General features: G+C 30.7%; 1 protein-coding gene across 1 annotated transcript; it reads right to left on the bottom strand.

The window, feature by feature from the left end:
• Window positions 1-11,899: 11,899 nt before the first annotated feature.
• On the bottom strand, window positions 11,900-20,555 carry LOC7463750 (serine/threonine-protein kinase EDR1). The gene is made up of 13 exons (XM_024589621.2): window positions 19,863-20,555; window positions 18,156-18,578; window positions 17,831-17,934; window positions 16,208-17,343; window positions 15,073-15,113; window positions 14,365-14,433; window positions 14,168-14,268; window positions 13,509-13,587; window positions 13,333-13,431; window positions 13,131-13,199; window positions 12,986-13,035; window positions 12,698-12,874; window positions 11,900-12,615 (listed from the first exon to the last, which is right to left on the bottom strand). The coding sequence occupies exons 1-13, from the start codon at window positions 20,259-20,261 to the stop codon at window positions 12,510-12,512; spliced, it is 2,853 nt and encodes a 950-aa protein (XP_024445389.2). The 5' UTR covers window positions 20,262-20,555; the 3' UTR covers window positions 11,900-12,509.
• Between the last annotated feature and the right edge of the window lie 1,425 nt (window positions 20,556-21,980).

Below are 21,980 nucleotides of genomic sequence, written 5' to 3'. Positions count from 1 at the left end.
ACAAGAAACAAAGCTAGATTTTAGAAAATTCTTTCCCATTATTATTAAACGTGAAATTAAATATTTTTTATTTATCTTAGTAAATATTAAAATAATACATTTATATTTTTTATATATATAGTTAAGAGTTAAAAAATCATAAATATAATAATTAAAAAGAGATTATTAAAATTCAAATAAAAAGTTATAATATTATTTAAGAAATATATAAAGAATTTATAATAATATTTAATGACCATGTGAAAATCAGAAAATAAATAAATTTAATAAAAAACCCTGGGAGTGTAAAAGAAAACTGATAGAGAAGGGTCAAGTGTATCGCTTGGGCCAGCTGTAACAGGCCCGTGTGGCTGGCTTTGTTTTATTCTTTTATTAGTATTTTTTTTTAAGAAAAAAAAGGAAAACCGACAACGTATCAATTATCTAAAAATAATGATGGCATTGTCACTACCTGCAACGTGCAAGCTCACAGCAGCGACCAACGTGCTAGCCTATACTATGACAATGAATTATTATAAAATGATTTAAAATATATATATTAAGGTCCGTAAAAAACCACAGTTTTATGAAAAAAAAACAGAAGGAAGAAACAAGATGACGTGCAATCCCATTAACTCAACGTATGTTTGAGAGTGTTATTATTGTTATTTTTTAAAATATTTTTTATGTTAAAATATATGAAAATTATATATTTTTTTATTTTTTAAAATTTATTTTAAAATTAACATATTAAAATGATTCAAACATATAAATAAATTAACTTTTAATAAAAAAAAATTTCCCAAACAATACCTCAAGTGTGTGACAAGGAAAAAAAAAGTTTACCAAACTCATACGGAGAAAGAATGATTTTTGTATTTTAAAAGTGTTTTTAAAATTTTTTAGTTTTTTATTTAAAATTAATATATTTTTAGTATTTTTAATTATTTTAATATATTTTTTTAAAAAAAACTTTATAATATATTAAATCGCAAGGCAGGTAGGTAATAGTGAGTTAGGGTTTTGGTGACGCTACGTGACAAGACATTTTCACATGAGAACATATGTATAAGAGAGGGAGAGAGCGTGCATGCATGCATGCATGTTTCCATGTTCTGATACAACGAACGGCCACTTTCGGTGACGCAAGAAGCATTGTCCGTACGTACAGTATTGATGTGGTGAGTGGGGTCCACCAAAGATAAAAAAAAATGAGTATGGGCAATGGAGGGTTTTGTTGCCTAAATCATATCTTGCTTTGACCATCCCATCCCTCTCCTGCTCTCGGTCTCGTTTCTTTAATATAAAACATCAAAAACAATCTTGACATCTCGGCTGGTTAGATTTGCTTGCAGTTAGTGTTCTTATATAAATTGATCACGTGAATATAACTATTATTTTTCCATTACATTATACTTGGAGTGGTTGGTACTGTGATGTAAATTTAAAAAAAAATATTTTTTTTCAAAATATATAAAAAATATTTGGATTTTTTTTTATTTTTACATCAGGATATTAAGACCATTAAAAAATACTATAAAAACACATTAATTTAATATTTTTCAAGACAAATATAATTTTAAGAAGTATAAAACATAAGAAGCTAACACACTCCTAAATGACAGTAATTAAAGGAGAAAATCAATTTATAAAGTTTGATGGGCCACCGTTATGAACAAAAGCTAAACCTCATTTGAAAAGTATTTTTCACCTAGGTTTATTTACACTGTTCACTGGAATTTAGCCCCTTCATTTAAAAAATTTAACATTAGCTTCCAAGAACATTGAAGTCTTTTCACAATACCTATTAGTCATTACCAAACTCACCAAGGATAAATAAGTTCCTTTTCATTTCAATTGCACAGTGAAACGACCGAAAAACCTTTGAAAGCAAAAAAATTAAAACTAGTGTCAATGGCATTTTTGTATTTTCACAGTGGTTTTTTTTGTTATTATAATGTTAGTTAGGGAACAATTTAGTATTTAACTAAATATATAAATAAAAAATTATAACACACAGTGAAGCAACCAAAATATCTTTAAAAACAAAAATTCTAAAATTGATGTCAATAGGCTTTTTCAATTTTTCATAATGGTTTTTTGTTATTATTAAATCAGCTTAGGAACAATTTGGTATTTGACTACATATAAAAATAAAATAAAATAAAATAAAAAATGGTATGACATGTATTGCACACTCTTCAGCGCGTGAGAGACACTCACACCCTTCAGGTAGCTAGTGTAGTGCCTCCTGACATTTAAAAATACTTCTTTTGTCATGTTGTTGGAAACATCATCATGTTCTCTTTCTAATAGTGCGGCACGTGTTGGCGATGACGGACCAGATTGTCGCTAATGGACATTTGTTTCCCTTTTTTTATCTCTTTTCCCTTGAAAATTACAATTTGACCCTCTTTGTTATTTGTATTTCAACTTCAGTCCTTATTCTTTTGATTTTGAATTTTTTTTTCTTGAACCTCTTATAGAAGTTTTATTTATTTTTAATTTCATCCTTCCATCCCAATTTGCTATATATTATTTTTTTTCAATTTGGTTCTTATTTTTTTTTAGGCCTTTGGTTGAATTGATTTTTTTTTCAATTTCACTCTTCAATCAAATTTTTTATTTATTTTTTATTTCATTTTTATCCTTATTCTTTTGATTGTTTTTTTTCCTTTAGTTCAATTAATGTTTCTTTTCAATTTCACCCTTCAATAAAAAATAAAATTTATTTTGTATTTTAATTTATCTCTCATTCTTTTAATTGTTTTTTTTAATCCTTTTATGTAATTGATATTATTTTTCCAAGTTAATCCTTCAACATCTAATTGGTTAGGAATTGAACTTCATGGTTTTTTCTAGAAAGGGTGTTTCAGATCTAATGCTACGAGTCACATGCTTGAAAAGTTAACACGTGATGACATCTTTTTTATTATTTTTTTATTATTTTATTTTTATCTTTGTGAGTTCTTACATTTTCTTTTCTACTAGGTTATCTTGATCTCATGACCTGGACTGCGGGTCTGATGGGTTAACTCGAGTTGGCTCACCCTTTATTCCCCGAGTTACAAGTTTGTCGTGTCGAATTAACTCGAGCCATTTTTTTTGTTTTTTTGTTTTACCTAATTTTGCCCTTCTATATTTAATATGTTGAGAATTGAGTTACATCATTTGTCTTCATTTACAAAAATATATTTTTTTCTTAGGTTATCTTTAATTTTTTTTTTAATTTGGTCCATTTGATGTCATTATCTATTTTTGTATAATCTAATTAAAATAAAACCAACTTATTTGACCCAGTTCGATTTATGATTCAAGTCACAAATTTTTCCCTTTTTTAAAACGTATTTGCGCTGCTTGAACATCATTTTTAACATAAAAAAATGTTCTACAATGTAGAATGGGTACACAACTAGTTATCAAGTTGTTTAAATGGTTTTTTTTTTTCCATATGAAGATAAGTTAAGACCATATGCAATAAGCTATTTAATTAACAAGCAGTCAGGCATATATGATGTTTCTCGCTTCATTTTACAAAAAAATCACGTTGATTGTTTCTAAGGATGATTTATCTCTCTGGCGACATATAATATAATTGGATCACAAAAAAAAATCGTATTTAAGGAATCTTAGTTTGCTTCAAGAATTTTCACTTAATAATAGGAATTATTTATACTAAGATAAATGCTATAAGAGTTGTAAAAATAATTTTATATTTATTAAAAATAATGGAATTAAGTGACTTGCATATAAGAATGGATTTTCCTTTACTCACCCTTCATTAAAAGAGAAATACCAAGGTTTCTTTCAATCTTCTTTTCCAGAAGGTACAAATTTCACTTCACTTCTTATATACCTTTGTCATATTTACATGCATATAATGTGATTTTTGTCTTGTTTGGTTTCTTTTCTTTGTGCTTTGATTATGTTAGTGTTGGTTTTGTTGATTTTGCAATTAATTAAAAATGTATAAGTTTGCCTCTTTATGTGGGAGTTGTTTAAGTGACCAAGTAGCTTAAAAACTTGCAATAGTTAGTGGATTTCCCTCTCTATTTGAAAAGCAACTTATCATTGAATAAATTTACATTTATTATTCTAGTTCTTGTTGAAGTTAGCTTCAATCTCTTCATTGTTTTTTTTTATATAGATCTATCAGATTTGTTAGCTTATGCTTATGTTTTATTAGACATGAGATTGGGTTTTTTTTTATGTATATTGTTATGAGTCTAGTGGAACATGAAAAATAAGTAATTGTATGAGAAAAATTTACAAAATGTTATCTGGTGAGTACTTTAGCTGATGTTGATGTATATTATGAGGGTGGTGAAAATATATGTTAAAAAGTTTTCTTTATTTAATTGAATCTATTTTCTAGAGGAATTAAATCTTTATAGCAAATAATATCAAATGCATTACTTCATGTTTTCAAGCAAAGATTGATACTTTTATATATGATAAATATTAAGATATTTATATGGGTCAATTTATGTCTGAATATGAGTACATAGTTATATAAGCATCTTGATGATGTAAATGATAAAACACAAAAGTAGGCTAATTCAATACTAACATAACTGGTGTAAAAATATTATTATGGAATATATTGTGTCACTTTCACTGGTTCTAACTTATTATTTTTGTTAGTAGAACTAAGACCTTTCATTGGTTCTAACCATAAGGTTAGCTGTCTTGAAACATATAATTTCATGTATCTTGTATGAATGCATAACTTAGCTTTAAATATCCTTAGAATGGTATTCTAAGTAGTTTGCATCTAGAAATGGTTTTTATTTTTAGTTCTCTAGTAGTGAACCATGATAGTTATTGTTGATATTGAATTAGAAAGCAAAGTAAATGAAAGGTTTTGAAAGTTAAGATAAACTAAAAAAATGTTACATACTTTGAAAGTCAAGATAAAATAAAGAAATGTTACATATTTTTTGTCACATTTATATCAAAGCAATTGATATGAGAATAAGACTAAATACTCATTTTCATAAAATGGATGAAAATGTATGATGGTTATCTTCAAATAATATATTGGTCATGCTTTCACTAAGACACAATTGCAGAATAAATGGGATGATATAAAAAAGTATTGGAGAATTTAGAGAAAATTAATTGTTGAAATCGGTGTTAGTTGGAATAGTGAATAAGGAACTATTTTTGCTAGTGATGAGTGGTGAAAAGAAAAAATCTAGGTTAGTTGATAGGAACTTTAGTTGTTTCACTTCTACTTGTTAGTTTTAATAATTGAGAAATACATTTTGTTTTATTAATTACATTGATTTTCTTTTATATAGGAAATTAGATGAGTAAAAATGTTTAGGCATGCTGACATTAAAATATCTTTGTGTAGTAAATATGATAGAATATTCAACAATATTATGGCTAATGGACAATATGTTTGGTATCCCTTTTTAGGAGTTTTAGTTGATAATGACAATGGAGATGATGTTGATAATGGTGATGATGATGCATATTTGGAGGAAGGAAGCGGTGATCTAGATAAGGATGTCATTCCTAATTTTATAGAAGATGTGAGTAACATGGAGTCGAACAATAACACCTAAAATAATGGTAAAAAAAAACATAGAGAACATTCTACACAGAAAGGTGGACAAAAAAGGCAAAAGGAGATCTGAAATTGAAGCTAAATTATTTTCATGTTTGGATCAACTAGTTGATAGTGTTTTGAGCAGGGATGATTGCATCTCTAGTAGGAATGATAAGAAATGGTGTAGCATTGAAGAGGTGATGACAAAGTTTCATTCTACAAATGGAATTATCATTGGTGATGACTTCCATGCATTTGCTACGAAGCTCTTACATATAAGGAATAACAGAGTGATGCGGTCAACAATTTGAGATCTTGATGAGAAGCTTAAATTTCTATTTAAAAAAATTATATGAGCGAAGTTTAAGAAAATAAAACTGAGAAGGTTGAATATTCATTTTTTAGTTAGATTTAAGTTATGTCGGGTGTTTGTGATAGATTTTAACGTTGTTGACATATGCTTAAAATCAATTAAGTTGTGTGTTAATGGAACTTTTTGTGTTCCTGGAACAAGAAATTCACTTTTTTTTTATCTTATTATAAAATTTCCAAAATCATTTGAAGGTTATTACACGAGGGATTTTTTTTGTTACTTCAACTATTTTTCAGGATAACATATCTTTGTGAAATAACTTTAAAATTCATTACTTATTATCATAGGAAACTATTATTTGGTAGATGTTGGATTTCCAAATGAATATGGATTTTTAGGTTCATACAAAAGTGAAAGATAACTTACCAGATTTTCAGTGTTGAGGACAACCAAGAAGTCAAGAAAAGTATTCAATAGTGCATACTTATCAATACACAATGTGATAGAATGTACTTTTAAAGTATGGAAAGTTTTGCAAAACATGTCTGGTTATTCTTATAAAACACAAGTTCAAATTGTAGTGGCATCTATAACACTACATAACTACATTAGAAAGAAGTCTTAGGAAGATTATGCATTTACATAATTTGATCTTCATCTTAATTTTATTCATGATGATATTTTAATTAATGTCGTGCCATGTTCATAAAGTCATGGATACCATAGGTCATCATGAATGAATTATGTCGTGATGAGATTGCACCTAGTTTAATAGGACAATAAAACTAGGATCTTAATATTGTTTTGCAATATTTTTTATATATTAATAATCGCATACATCCTATTTAATTTCAATCTATGAAATTACTTCCTGTCATTTTTAGTCATTTAAGTATCAATAATTGTTTTAACCAAACACATATAAATTCTAAATTGTAGCAACTAAAAGTGTTTTTTCTCAAACCTATTTTTTTTCAAGCTGCAACCATAAAGCTACCACAATACCAAACACGTACTAAACATGTAAACTCTTATATGCTTATGACCATTGTTGTGTGTGGGGACAAATTAGGCACTTATGCAAAGAATGAGAAGCTTTTCGAGAAAAAGATTTAGGGGTTTGTATACTAACTTATTAGAAAAAAAAATCATGGTGTGTGTTCCTCCATTTCAACTATATATAGAGGGTTTGTAAAACTATAATATACACAATAAAAAAACATATTGAATGATAAAAAGAATTGATGTAAAATCATAAAGACTCTTTGTGAGTTGAAGTTAAGAGAGTTTTATTTTCCTTCTTTGATGTAATTTTTAATTTTCTCTCCAACGAGTAAAATTAGTAGTCCCTCTATCTAAAACTCTTTCAAATATTTCTTCTCATATATGTTCTTAATTACTAATGCCTCTCTCTTTGCATTCATTCTCCATGTAAACTTTTTGAATGTCTCACGTTGTTCCATGATACTAAATTTGTTGATGTATTCATGAAGATCATGACAAAGATTCTTATTTTTCATGTGGAAAAGAACCCCAAGATAATCTCTCATGATATCTCTAGATGACTTTTTAGAAATCATTGTGTCCTTGATTACAATATCTACATTATTGATAGAATGATCACAATATGTTTTTGTATTCTCCATCTTAATATCAAAAGACTAAAGTTTTCAGCTTCCTTTTCCATCACATTATCTTTAACGCAATTGGCTAACTTTGAGGTTCAAAACTAGAGACTTTCATATTTAATTCTTCCTTTTATACTCTCTTAAATTCATTACCTTACAAATTGAAGTTCATGGTAGTCTTTGAATTCCACTGGTAATATACATAGACAAAGATTTTATTCAAAATCAAGAGGCAACAAGTGGTTTACCTTGTGCAATCAAATCATTATAAGTCTTTCTCTACCACAAAAAGCTCCACTCTTCAGTCTATTCATGATTAGTTTTTACATTCTCCCCTCTAAGTTATTTATGCATTTCTTAAGTCTATCACGGTCAACAACCCGATGTAGGAATCCTCTAAGTCCATATGTTTATTGAAACTAGGGATTTCAACCCTAAAATGGAATTCATTTATCTTGCAATAACATCATTCAAGCCTTTATCTGTCATAATCAATATAGTTCTTACAACCTCAATCAATCTCGTCCAAGGTTTCGCCACCTTGCTATTTGAAAAAATTAAATAAAAGACAATAGATGATAATTTAATTATTCATGTGCCTTGTATAAAATGTTTTTATAATTATCTTGTACAAACTTAAAATTAAAAGTTTTTTTCATAACTTTCCAAGATGAAGTTTCAGACATATCGTCACGAAATCTATCATCTTAAACACCATACCACCAATCTTTAGCATCATAAGTAAGTTTATGTCTAAAAAATCATACCTTTTGATAAACGAGAATGCTCTTCTATATAAAAAAAATACACTTCAAACTATGATAGCCATCTAATAAAGTCTTTCTTCAAGAGAGTTCCATTAAAGAATGAAATTTCATCATAATAAGAAACACATCTTCAAAAAGATTGATTGTGATATGAGTTCTCAATGCATCGCCTCATGTCTATGGTACTCTTCAAATAGACATGATGTCTATGATCAAGTGGAACTGGACACTTTGTTTGTGGTGGAGGATTGCTGCTTTCATTTTTAAAAGAAGAAGAAGATGATGATGAAGATGACAATGATATTTTTGAAAGTGTGTTTTTGTTACTGTGGTGGTGATGATGAATGATTTTTTTAAGTTGGAGAGGGGAGGAATGATGATGATAGGTGGAGGAGTGGAATTGTCTTAGGGGATTTCCTTCATCCAAAATTAATTGGTGAGAGATTTTTATTTTACTTTCTTTATGTTGCCTTTTCTTTTAAATATTTTTTATTTGTTTACCCTTTGGTACTTTGACTATTTGGCATTGATAGCAACAATTTGTCTTTTGAATCATTGATAATGCATAATTATTATTTTTTTGAAAAATAATTAATTATAAAAAATATTTTAAAAAAGATAAACATGGGACTCGATATAAAGCCCCATTAATATAATGGTTTTTGTGTGTTTGTAAAATGTTTTTTTTTTTGTTTTTAATAATGTTTAGCATTATTGAAACTTTCTGATATTCCATGTCAAAATCATATAATTTAGGAAGCAGTAATTGATCAAGCCAAATTATATGTCATAGTTTTGTTTATTTATTTTCTCTAATTAATATTGTTGTGATTTTTCGAACCACGTTAGAGATACATATCTTTTTACATGTATGTTTCCTTGATGCTATTGCAAGAGACGCATGAGAGTGTAGTATTTTTGCACTACCTTGATTAGGAGAACACAACATAGCATATTAACTAACTATTTAACCCAAGCTACGTCATAGGTTGTGTATGTATTTTCCTAGCAAAAAAAAATAAAAATTAATATGCATGTTTTTCTCACACGCTTATTCACATAAAAAATTGCAAGCGTAAATAAAAAAAATTATGCAAGTATTTAATTAAATAAATCGAGTTATAGTCCCGATTAGGTTTAATATGTTGGTTTTGTTTTAATTAGACAATAAAAAAAAAGCAATAATAGTAAACTGAAAAAAATATTTTTTAAAAAAAGTTATGATAACTTGAAAAAAAAACCTTTGGAAATACAAAGTATGAAAATTGAATAAAAATTAGACAAAAAAAGTCAATTCGAGTCAATCTAGGATAACATGATAAATATGTAAACTAGGTAATAAGCGTTGAGTCAACTTGAGTTAATCCGCAAAACTCGTGGCTCAGATAATGAGATCAGAATAACTTGATAGAGAAGAAATCGAAGAAAACCACAAAGATAATTTTTTTAAAAAAAACCAATTTCAAATGATTAAATAAAAAAATCAGCAAAAAAAAAGATGTCAACCCGCGTTAACTTTTTAAATCTGTGAATTGGGTCATTAGACCAGAAGCACCATACATAGAGAAACTGCGAAGATCAACTCCCAATAAATCAAACGCTGAGGGATGAAATCGGGTAAAAAAATCAATTACACAAAGGGATCTAAAATAAATAAAAAAAATAGCAATTAAAAAAATGAGAGTGAAAATCAAAATAAAAAATAAATCAGAGAGAAACTGAAATTTTCTAATTGGAGGGTTAAATTGAAAAGAAAAGTAACTTTAACAAAAAAAAAATCAAAAGAATGAGGACAAAAAAAAAACAATGCACTATAAAAGAAAAATAACTTGGAGGGTTAAATTGAAAAGAAAAATTAACTTTAACAAAAGAAAAAAAATCAAAAGAATGAGGACAAAAAAAAAAAAAACAATGCACTATAAGCTTGGATTGAAAGATGAAATTGAAAACCAATAAAACTTTTACAAAAGGGCTATGAAAAAAAATTATAAATCAAAAGAATAAGGATTGAATCAGAAAAAAAAATAATACATGAAAAATTACAATTGAAGGATTAAATCGAAAACAAATAAAACTTTTATAAAATGTCAAAAAATAAAAATTTAGAAATCAAAATAATAAGGACTAAAATTGAAATACAAAAAACAAAGAAGACTAAGTTGTATTTTTTTAGAAGAGGAGAGAGACAAAGAAAAAAAAAAAGGCTCACTAGCAATAAACACCATACCTTCGCCAACAAGCTCCGTACTAAGAGGAAGAGAACACAGATGTGTTTCTAACAACACAATGAAAGCCTAGGTTTGGTTGCTAGGAGGCGTAACATGTGTTGGCATGTCTAGAGCACGCACCACCACTTTTTAATTGTTTAAATTCATTTTTTAAAATAAAAGGATAAAACAATTATCTTTCTTATTTATGCACTTTTTTTTATTTGACATCGCCATTACTCTTTTTTTTTACATGATTTTTTTCAAAACAAATTTCATGCAATGAAAATAAATATTCATAAAAAATCAAATAATTTAAATTTAGGAAAAAAATATTTTTTAAACAAAACTTTATATTTGTTATTCATTCATTGTTTTTTTTTTAAATACTATCATGATCTGTAAAGTAATTTTCAACTAAGAAATAAAGAATAATATCTTGATTATTTTCCTATGATTGTTTGAAAAATTAAAAAAACTAATTCAAGTTTCATGTATAATTATTCATAAAATAATTATTAATATTATAAAAAAGCTCTAATTTTATATAAAAAATATGGCATAATTGGATATTTGTTTTTAAATATCATCTTATTAATTTAATTTAAAGAGAGTTTTATTAAAAGAAATTATTAAAATTAAATTTTAATATTTTTTGTTTCCTGCGTGATGACGCGAGGCCATGTTCAAAATCTATTTTATTTTTTAATAATTATAATAAAAATTCATAAAACTTCCAATGATTTAGATTCTTAAGTAAATAATATATTCTTTAATTGAAATCCCATTTCTTATTTATGTAATTTTTTGACATAAATATATTTTTTAATTAAAAGCACATAAAACTCGTCATGATTTAAAAAAAACAAGTTACAATAAAAACAAATTATGACTCAATATATTTTACATGATTGTATAAAAAAAATAAAAAAATAATATTTTTGAAGAACTTATATAAAAAACTAATAACAAAAATTAACAAAATAAATATTTTATTCTCATCAAATATTCATGAGTAAAGTAGTCTAAAAAAAACTAATTCTATATATTAGTTACATGTGTAATTATTTATAAAACAATCACTAAAATTACTCTAGAACTATAATTTTTTAAATACCATCTTAATAATTTATTTTAAGGATTAAAAAAAATAAAAAGGGAAGCAAAACAACTAATTTTAAAAACAAAATGTGAGAGGTATTTGAAAAAATAGCCTAAACATTGTTGGGCTTAGAAAACGTTGGTTTAAAAGAAACAAGCCTACATGCACTTGAGCTAGAACACCATGTATGCATGGCTTTTTTTTTTTATATATAAAAAAAACATGCAAGACATATCTATTCAAATTTATTCTTTTAAAAAAATAAAATGAATAACATATCATCAACTAATATATTTTCTGTTCAATTTTAATAATAAAAAAAGAACTTCAATGTTGCTACCAGAACTAGGAAACATGGAGAAGCAATTTCATTCTATGCAAAGATTAAACAGTGCTCAGGAGGCCATAAGTATCTGTTACAGTCATGTAAGCTTTTCGTGCCCATTTGCGGTCGAAAGGGTTAGACTCTACATTTGCTTTATCTGATGAAAATTCATCTCATAGATGATAAATCTAAACTTGATACGACGAGCTGAAATAGAACAAAGAAAATATACACATGCCCAGAACATAATTGTTTTTTTTTGTTTGTTTTTCCTTTTTAATTCCACAATGATCCGTGGAGATCACATGTTTACAATTCCGGGGTAGGGCAAAGACCTCCAAAGATGAAGTTGAGAGATTTTTTTTACAAGAATTGTAAACATGTGATGTTGCCTATATTTAAACTTTCCATGGAATCCTCCACTGCACTTATTGCAGTTGTTTAACTAACTTAGAGGATCTCCACTGTGTGATCAATGAGAGGGCCAGTGCTGAGTCCCCACTTTGAATGAACCAACACTTCCCTGTCCAATATTATCTTACTATTATAAATCAAATGAAAAAACTTGCTGCTGCTCCAGCTCTTCGAGCAAAAAAACAGCTCAAACTATTATTGAGGTAGCACTTTCCAGTCAGTCTGCTGTTTGGTTTGTATGGTTTGGTGTCTCAACAAGTAGATGTTGAGCGCATCGAAGACGGGTTATAAGCTGTGCAAAAGATGGTCGCAAATTTGGCTCCCTGCAAAAGCAACAAGGGATTTGTCATCACAGAGCACTTCATTTCAAATGAAAATATTGACCAGGTCTGTTAACTAACTCACAATTGCCAACAATCTCGTATTATCTGGGCAATGGCTGGATCAATGTACCCTGGAATTTCAAGATGTCGATTTTGGAATCCAACAGCTCCCACAACCTGCATTGGATTTAAGCCTTTCCAAGGGATTTGACACGTAGCCAACTCCCATAGTATCACACCAAAGCTGTATATATCACATCTGCAAGCAAGCAAGTAAACCAACAGTATTGATGCTAGAGAAAACTTCCCAGCAATGCAAACTTCCTGCAATAAACTATGTTGGCATGTTTATGCAAGTGAATATTCTTACTTCTCATTTGCTGGTTCGTTTCTCAGGACTTCAGGTGCCATCCATTCAGGCTGCAGTGGAAAAGCAAACTTCTTGCTTATTATTTGGTCTAAAACAATTAGAAAATGGAATTATGAGCATGCTACAAGTTTTAAATAAGTCTAACCGTTCCAGCAGTAGACTTCGAGGACAGAAAAGTATGGTGCTTAATGCGTGACAATCCAAAATCACAGACCTGTGGATAGAAAATTAATAAGATGTTGGAAATATATGCATTGTTTCTTTCAGCGAAGCTGCAAAAGATAAAGCAGTCCACTGAATTTCCAACAAAACATATGCATAACCAGAGAATAATTTGAGAGCCAGACCTTAACAAGCCAGTTTTTGTTGACGAGGAGATTAGGAGACTTTAAATCTCGATGCACTATGGTAGGATGGCTAGTGTGCAAGTAATTCATTCCCTTTGCCTGTAAAAAAGAAGAAAGCAGCTTTAGTTTGGAAAATAGAATGGAGTAAAAAGAAGGATAGGTTATCTGACACGTACCACATCAAGAGCCATTTGCATTCGCCTCTTTTCATCAATCTGAGAATTGGGACGATGCAGTAACCTATACAAACTCCCTCTGCACACAAATGTGTAAAGAGAGTATGAGGAAAAAAAAAAAAACAACTGACTCAGTATTTACTATTTTTACTGAAAAAAGTTAATGGACGTGACTTGGATAGCAATGAACTCCAAAAGCTCCCTGACAGAACACTTTTAATATAACGTAGCTTTGAAGAAGAGTACATATCTGCTGAAAGAATGCTCTATTTTGCATAAACCTCAAAACATAAATGCTTTTCATAGGGCTTGCATGGTGGTAAAGGCACTACAAAAGTAGGGCAGAACTTGTGATTTGAATGTTATCACTCATTAAATAAAACATCGGCGGCATGCCTAGAGATGCATGCACCCCAAGCAAAACCGAGGTAAAGTCCATAATGTTAACTACAAGCAGTGAGGCGCCACAGGCTTCAGAATCATGCTTATGAAAAATTCAAGATATCCAAGTCAACATGGTGACACTTTTATCATATAGGTTATTCAGTTTAATAGTATATCAATGTGAAGGATGCAGGTGTTGGACACATGAAGCTTAATTTAATAATTCCAGAAACAAGAAAGAGTAGAATGTTTTTTTTAGGGGAAGTAATCTCAACCTGGGCAAGAACTCAGTTAGTATTGATAAGTGCGGGGGACGAGTAACTGCTCCCATGAAAAGAACAACGTTAGGATGTCTTAATCTTAGCATGATTTCAGCCTGCATTAAACAGTAAGCAGAAATTCATTCAAATGTCATATGAAACCAATTTTATTAACATATACATATAAGATGTACGAAGTTAGTAGTGCTTACTTCACATTTGAACTGAACCAACACATCACCAGAGAAACCCTGGTTCAAAAATTTCTTCACAGCAACTTCCTGTCATGCAGAACCAAGAAGATAGTATCAAAGAAGCAAGCCTTAAAAATAAAACAGATGGACCAGTAAGTTGATGAATAGATTGGTGGTTCTATATGAAGTTTACCACAGAGGCAGTTTCAACAAAATTGCATTATAAACAGAGACTGGCATCATGGAAGTGATGCATAAAATACTGAAGGTGACAATTTTGAAACCAACAAATATTGCCCAATAAAAATTGAAACCACATTTCCACAATTTTCACATTTATCATCATTGTCATAGCCAAAACACAGTAGCATAAGCACTGAATTGTAAACTATAACCAAATAATCAATATTGTGTTAAAAGTATCTCGCTATGCTAGATCTTAGACTTCAGTGGGCTTCCCCAGTCCCCCTAATGCCAAACCTTTCTAGTTAAAGAATGGATAATTTGGCACCGGATGCAGATGGAATGGAACAGATTGGCAACCTCATTAACAACCCCTTCAGCAGAAACTTGAAAGGGCCACCTTTGGAAGTGTTCAACTCATCAAATCCAGAAAGGAAGCACTACCTTATTGTGTTAAAATTATCCAACTCGATGTGCAGACTATGAAGTAGTTTATCACAAGTTAACGACAAAATACCCATATTGTGTCAAAGGATAACTTACAGTGCCATTCCAATCCCCATGGTAGACCTCGCCATATGAACCTGCACAACAAGGCGTAGTGAGACTACTATTAAACAATCATAGCTGATATATATACAACTCCAGACATGCATCACTCTCCCTAATTAATAAAATCAATGGAAGAAGCCCTTGAAAGTATTACCATGTTGGCCAGATTTCCAAGTCTTCTCAATCACATATTCAAGACAATCCAAAGACATAGCAAACTACAAAGCTTACTAGGACAAGGTAGGATGTCTGATAGAACTTTGGTCTCCTATTTGAAACCATGTCCAGAGAAGCAGGCTAGTTTTCTTCACCAAACATCACCTGACCTATTTTCCAGGCTTGTTTGGGCTGATAGCCAGCCTCCTACCATATATGATTGCAATTGCAAAGCCAGTATTGAAAGCAACACAATTCCTCCAAAAGGTAAAACTCCAATTTAGACTGACTCAGCTGGTAAGAGATTGTACTCTTGCAGAGAAACTAGAACTTAACAACTAAAGACATGTGGAGATGAAGTGCTTTGCCTATGAGCCTAGTTCAATACCCATTTCTATAACTCATTAATGCACACCATTTATTATTTTTTCTTTTGATCCATTTCTAAGACTTAAACAGATAACAGATGTGTGTGATTAAAACCTCACAAGCTGCCTGGATTCAATATTGCACAGAATGGCGCAAAAGGGTCCATATAACTAACTCCCAACTAGTTTGGAATTGAGACTTTCTTGTTGGTGGTGGTGTTAGGAAGCAACTATGTGACATTGAATCACAGGGTGTTATGTCTTTGAAATATTTTAATTGATTCCAACCTTTGTATGAATTCACATATCCAAATTATCCTTTTTGCATAAAAAGCCATAAAATTTATTACATGTTAATCACCAGCCAATTCTCATGCCCCCCTCATTACTGACCAGAAAGGACTTACATATGCAAAAACACACCCCTCATGTATATCGCAGGGTAAGACTAGCATGCATTAATGGGAAACTTTAAGCAAGGATACATGGGGAGGGGGGGTGACAACTTACCTTAATCTGAACAGGATTCTATAAGTCTAAAATTGCCAGCAGCTTCTTCTTTTTATAAAACCAAATTAAATTAAACAAGAAAAAATTCTTACCAATGCCTATACGTTCACCGATCTCAAGATCCTCCCATGGAATTTCCCATTCAGCCACCTCCCCCAGCATAGGGTTTATTCTCTCACTGTAACCATTGCTAGTATGCAGACCACTGTTTGCTGTTTCCATCAATTTGAAATCAGATTCTTTGCCAGTTTCCATGTTAAAAAGCCTTCCTGTTTTCTCCTGAAAGCACTGGTTCTCACTACTAACCAAGGCATGTTCAGGTTGTAATTGGCAAGGTTCCAATCCAGAGAACAAGAAAGAATCATGAAGCGGATTCTCATGCATAGCACTTCCAGCAATTCCAGATGCATGAATAGACACCATATCTATGCCGGAGGTATCTATTTGCAAATTTTCATTTGTTCTATTATTAAGAAGCACAAATCCTTCACTGGTGACATCGGAAGGGAAAGACAAGTCAGAATTTGAGATATTCACATTCAATTTTCTAGGTTCATCGGCTGAGCCCTCAGCAAACTGTTCTTGTTCATAATCACACCTAATGTTGTTCAACATACCCTCCCTAGTTAAGGACATAAGGGTCTGTTCATGCCCTGTCAACATGTCATCTAAACAACAGAGAAGCTGGTCACCTAGATTTACCCTGTTTTCTGGGTGAGCTTTCTCAAGCAGCTTTGATTCACCCAGATTCATATCTGAAAACAAATCAGGAGGAGGTGATGCACCACTCTCTAACAAGACAGCGTGTAATTTCTGTGCAAATTCAGGATTCTTCGCTGCACTGATGACATACTTGGAAACATTTTTAACTTTAATTTTTTGTGCAGATGAAGGTTTTTCAGAACCTGATAACCTGAGCTTCCCAAAATCATATTCAAATTTCTCAATTTGATTTTTCTCAACTAAGTTCAGATCATTCTCGTTTGTTTTGATGCTGACATATAATCCTTCTCCTGATGTTGAGCTGCCAACATGGGGAATCCTATCCAGGTTAGTTGAAATTGCAGGAACCCCAGATCCTTCACCCATCAACGCAGTTGAATCTTTGGGGGTTTCTGTAAGACTGGCGAACCCACTTATGTCAAATCCAGCTGTTGGAAGATGGCTGCTGGGCACCTCAGGAGGAATTAGAGTGCCCGGAGCACCCATCAGATCAATAATGTATTCACTGCACCAGTTTAACATATAAAGAACACAATTACAAACAATCCCCATCAAACATTTAAGCCTGCAGTATTAATTTGATTAGACAGCAAACACATATAAAACCTTGACATTTTTTAATAATCATTCTCATGCAAAATAGGTAAGCAAAAATTTGATAATTAAAGGAAAGTGGGCTTTCAAAAAGAAAGTGTATGCAAGGAATACATGCAACTTAGGAAATGAGATTTGCAACAAGGATCATTATTCATATTCAACATGTCTTGCAAAAGAAATATCCAGATTACTTATTACAAGTTCATACATCTAGCAATACAGAAAGCTTGGATAGTTATTAACCAGAATCCAGATGCTAACATAAAATATCAATAAACATTCCCAGTACATGTATTGATTACCAATAGAAACATATAAATCATTTTGCAGTACCACTTGATGCAGCATGACACCAAATTAAATGGACAAAAAATAGGCCAAGAAAAAAACACCACCTTCCATCGTCCATCTTAATCAAATTTACAGCTCCATCATCAGTGCCAGTATAGTAGCTCCCTTTAACCAGCATACATGGGAGATTAATCCTATCAGCTATCACCTGTCACCAGAAATGTAATGATTAATTTGAGTCCAATTTATTCACAAGCATCCGAAGAACTATCATAAGCTTGAATGATGATGCTGACATTCTTTGAATAGCAAAAACACAAATATTAAGAATTTAAACAGACAAGATGGCCATTGTTATGTTAAAAAGAATGAATATGTTCATTTATCATCAAGTTCAACTTTTTAACAGAAGTTAAAAGATCTCAAAACCTTAAAGAGCAAGGCCCTGTGGCGAGAAAGTCCAACATCAAGACAACCAAGGGGTAGAATGATAGAGTTCAGAGTGTTCTGTAGCTCTTTGCTTCGCCTTTTCCACCTGCTTGACATCTCACCAGCATCACTCACCGGACCACCCATTCTATCAACAACAACATCAGCAATTTTCTGGATCAAGCCATCAGAGACTGTGCTTTCCAGGGACATGATATAAGCTTTTTTCTCAAGATCTTGCAGTTCAGCATCAACATATCGGTTTACCATGATAACTTCATAATCAACATTTTCTGATATTGATATTGCTTGAAGATCCACTAACAATGGCATATTCCCTTGAACAACTGAGTTTGAGGTAAGTCCACAAACATCATAAAAGCCATCCATCACTTTTTCATTATAATTTACAACACTATAGCTCTGCATGAAAGATATGGGAAAAATCAGTTGAATGTTTTGAATAGATAACATCAAGATTTGCACGTGACATGCATAGGAAAAGAAAACAAAACATATGCTTTGTTTTTCTATTTGTGCCAGGGAATGGTACGACAAGGAATGAAAATGAAATTCAAGAACGAGACTTTTCAACATCGCAGTTCCTAGGAAATAGAAATCTCCAATCAACAGGCTTTCAATTTCATTTTTTTCCTGGATGGAAAATATTCTGCGCTGCATAGAATGTAAATACATGTATGCATAAATGCTAACCTAGAAACGCTAAACTCACAAAGGACTGTGATAAAGGAAGTGTAAAAAATCACTAGGAAAAATTGTACTGGCCCTTGTATTGGAAGACAATCTCACTATGTGATCAAGTTTCCACCCCTCTTAAAAATAAGTAAGCCTTTGCTTGGTGCTTTTAGTTAGGGAAAAAATACAGCAGTTATCTTCCAATTGTTCAGTAGCCATTATATGAGAGATCTGAGGAGATTGCATAAACTTGGCTACAGGCATCCAACAGCTTCAATTTCATTCTTCCAAATTATTATCAAGCACTTTCATTCCGTAAAATTCACGATGCAAATCTCAGAGCCCCCCCCAGCAAACCATGAAAACATTTAGAGAATTTAGGTTTTATTGAACTCTACTGCTTGATTATTATTTTCCTTTCATAAACACCACAAGCCACCTATTCTGCTTCGTTGTAAACAGAGACCCACACAAAAAAATAAACAATTAATCAACTTAGTCAAGACCAATCACTTTAATAACAACCCACAAGAACCCAACAGCATGTAGCATGAACCTAGAAATTCAATTAATCCCCATCCCTTGCTTTCTTTAGCAAAAACAAGTTTTGGAGAACATTTCTCTTCGCTTTCTCGTCAATTATGGAAAACAGGCAGTAATCAACAAATCAAACTTGTTACGCAACACAAGTCATCTGTAGAGATAAGATCAATTATCCACAATAATAACTAACAGCTTTATAACATTAAATATCAGTCCACAAACTAAATAAGTCAAACAAAACACAATCAACTAGTATAATTATTAAACTGATTCATGCATGAAAATGCAAAACAAATTAGAACCAAACTTGTCAAAATTGCAGCACTGTGCATCAATCAAAACCCTGAACCAACCAAATTAGAGTTGACAAAACTGATCCGAAACAGCAAATGCAAAGGCAAAATCATATGAAATCCCCAAAAATAAGATCCAAAAGTCAAAAACCTAACCAAATAGTAAAAAACATACCCAGTATCGGAGAGAGAGAGACTCAGCAAGAGAATCGGTATCAGTAACCGGGACGACGGGACAGCTCCGGAGACTAATCCGCTTAGCAGCATCGATCTGAGCAGATTCCGTATCCAGAGTCGAATCCGGATCCGACGCACTAATCGCTAAAGCCAATTGCACTTGAAATTCCTCCTCTAATAAATTAAAATCAATCCCACTACTATTACTACTACTAATCGCTTCGACTGCCGTCCGATCCACTGCCGTGGATTCAACGGGCTCGATTCTTTCATTTGACGGACTCGGAGTGGTACTGGGACTCGTGTTTGAACTCGAAACGGGTCGGGTCTCGCCACCAAATCGGTTGTGATGGTCACCGATGTGGAGCTTTCTTAGTAGATGCTTCATCTTCGACATCGATCATTAACAAAAATAAATAAATAAAATAAAAATAAAAATAAAAATCAGTTTTTGATTTTGATTTGTTTACGCGTTGTGTGTTTTTGACGGGGTGGGTTAAGCAACGCACAGATGGGAAAGAGGAAGATTCACTTATCGTGCGCACTCTTGTTCTTGAAGCTAAGGACTATGAGCGTATGTTTATTCATCCATCAACAAATTGCTGAGAGAGAGAGAAACTTTTAACCGCTCAAAATCCATTCCCTCCAATTGTATGCTATGCATCAGCCAAAAAAAATAAAACCTCTGTTTGAATAGTATACTCTATGTTCCTTTATTGGTATTTTATTTTGTTTATATTTATATTTAACTTAATTAATATGCTCAAGTCAATGACCCCACTTTTCTGCTACTATACGTCACTCCGTATGGCGTTCTGGTGCACTTGTTTCATCTTGACCGTTCAATTAGTAGATTTTAGGTGGTCGTTGGATGAGTGGGAGTAAGGAGGGTTTTTTTTTTTTTTTTTTTAAGAATAAAACAAGTGTTTAAGATCTACAATAGAAATGTTTTGTATTAATTCATGTTAGGTCGTAATTCGCCTTTATGAAGATTAGAAATGTGATTTTTATGATTTTAATATAAGTGAGAAGTTCAGCTAATTCATATTTCTTTTAGTTATATATAGATAAAAATATATAAAACTTATGAAGTATAATTATATATATTTAAATGAATTTTTCAAATCAAATGATTGTTGATAAATATTATGAGATAAGCATATCTTTTTCTAAAATATTTACATGATTTTAACAAAATTTCTTCTTTTTTTCACATAAAAAGTGATTCTATAATATTTGTGTAATTGAAAATATAAATTGTACAGAGCTCTAAAAAAAGCCAATGATTTATGTGTATATATATATATATATATATATATATATATATGTATATATATATATATATAAAATGTTTTTCTGAATTTTATTCTTTATTTATTTAGGAGTTGTTTGAAAATGTGGTTACGGTTGATTTTTAAAGTATTTTTCACTTAGAAATGTATTAAAATAATATATTTTTTTATTTTTAAAAAATTATTTTTTATATTAGTGTATCAAAATAATTTGAAAACATTAAAAAAATATTAATTTAAAATAAAAAAAATAAATTTAATTTTTTTAAAAATACTTTTAAAATATAAATATAAACATGACTTAGTTTATAAATGAATGTGAACTCATTGGCAAAGGAGTTTTAAAAACATGTCTGATGCATTTAAAAAGAAAAAGAAAAGAAACAGCTTGGGAAGAGGATGACTAGGAAACGGCAGGTTCCCAGATGGTGCGATGCTTGTGGTAGACCAGCACCACATGGAATCATATCCTAGTGTACTTAAACTATTTGCTGTACATACTGGTGTGTATAGAGCTTATACCTTGTGACATACATGTAAACGAGAGGTTTGTGAGTTGTTTTTGAATTGACCTTACTGTTATTTTTTATGTGTACAACAGCTATGTGCTAACCATTTTCAATTTTTATTTATTTATTTTTTTTACTTTCATACTCGCATAAGAGAGGTGTATCTAATATTAATGAATATTATTTTTTAAAGTATTTTTTATTTAAAAATATACTCTAAATATTTATTCTCAACAATTGCTTACTGGTTTTGTAGTAATTTTATTTTTAAAAAGTATTTTTAGTTTAAAAAATATTAAATTGATATATTTTTAA

This window comes from Populus trichocarpa, chromosome 18 (genome assembly GCF_000002775.5).
Source record: "Populus trichocarpa isolate Nisqually-1 chromosome 18, P.trichocarpa_v4.1, whole genome shotgun sequence".
Lineage (NCBI taxonomy): Eukaryota > Viridiplantae > Streptophyta > Magnoliopsida > Malpighiales > Salicaceae > Populus > Populus trichocarpa.
The sequence above is the reverse complement of the archived record's forward strand: the minus strand, read 5'-3'. Positions and strand labels throughout refer to the sequence as shown.

Coding starts and splice junctions, on each gene's coding strand:
- LOC7463750 (XM_024589621.2), bottom strand. CDS start 20,261: ATGTCGAAGATGAAGCATCTACTAAGAAAGCTCCACATCGGTGACCAT. Junction 13,200..13,332: donor ACAAAAACTGGCTTGTTAAG/GTCTGGCTCTCA, acceptor TTCTATCCACAG/GTCTGTGATTTTGGATTGTC. Junction 12,875..12,985: donor AACGAACCAGCAAATGAGAA/GTAAGAATATTC, acceptor GCTTGCTTGCAG/ATGTGATATATACAGCTTTG.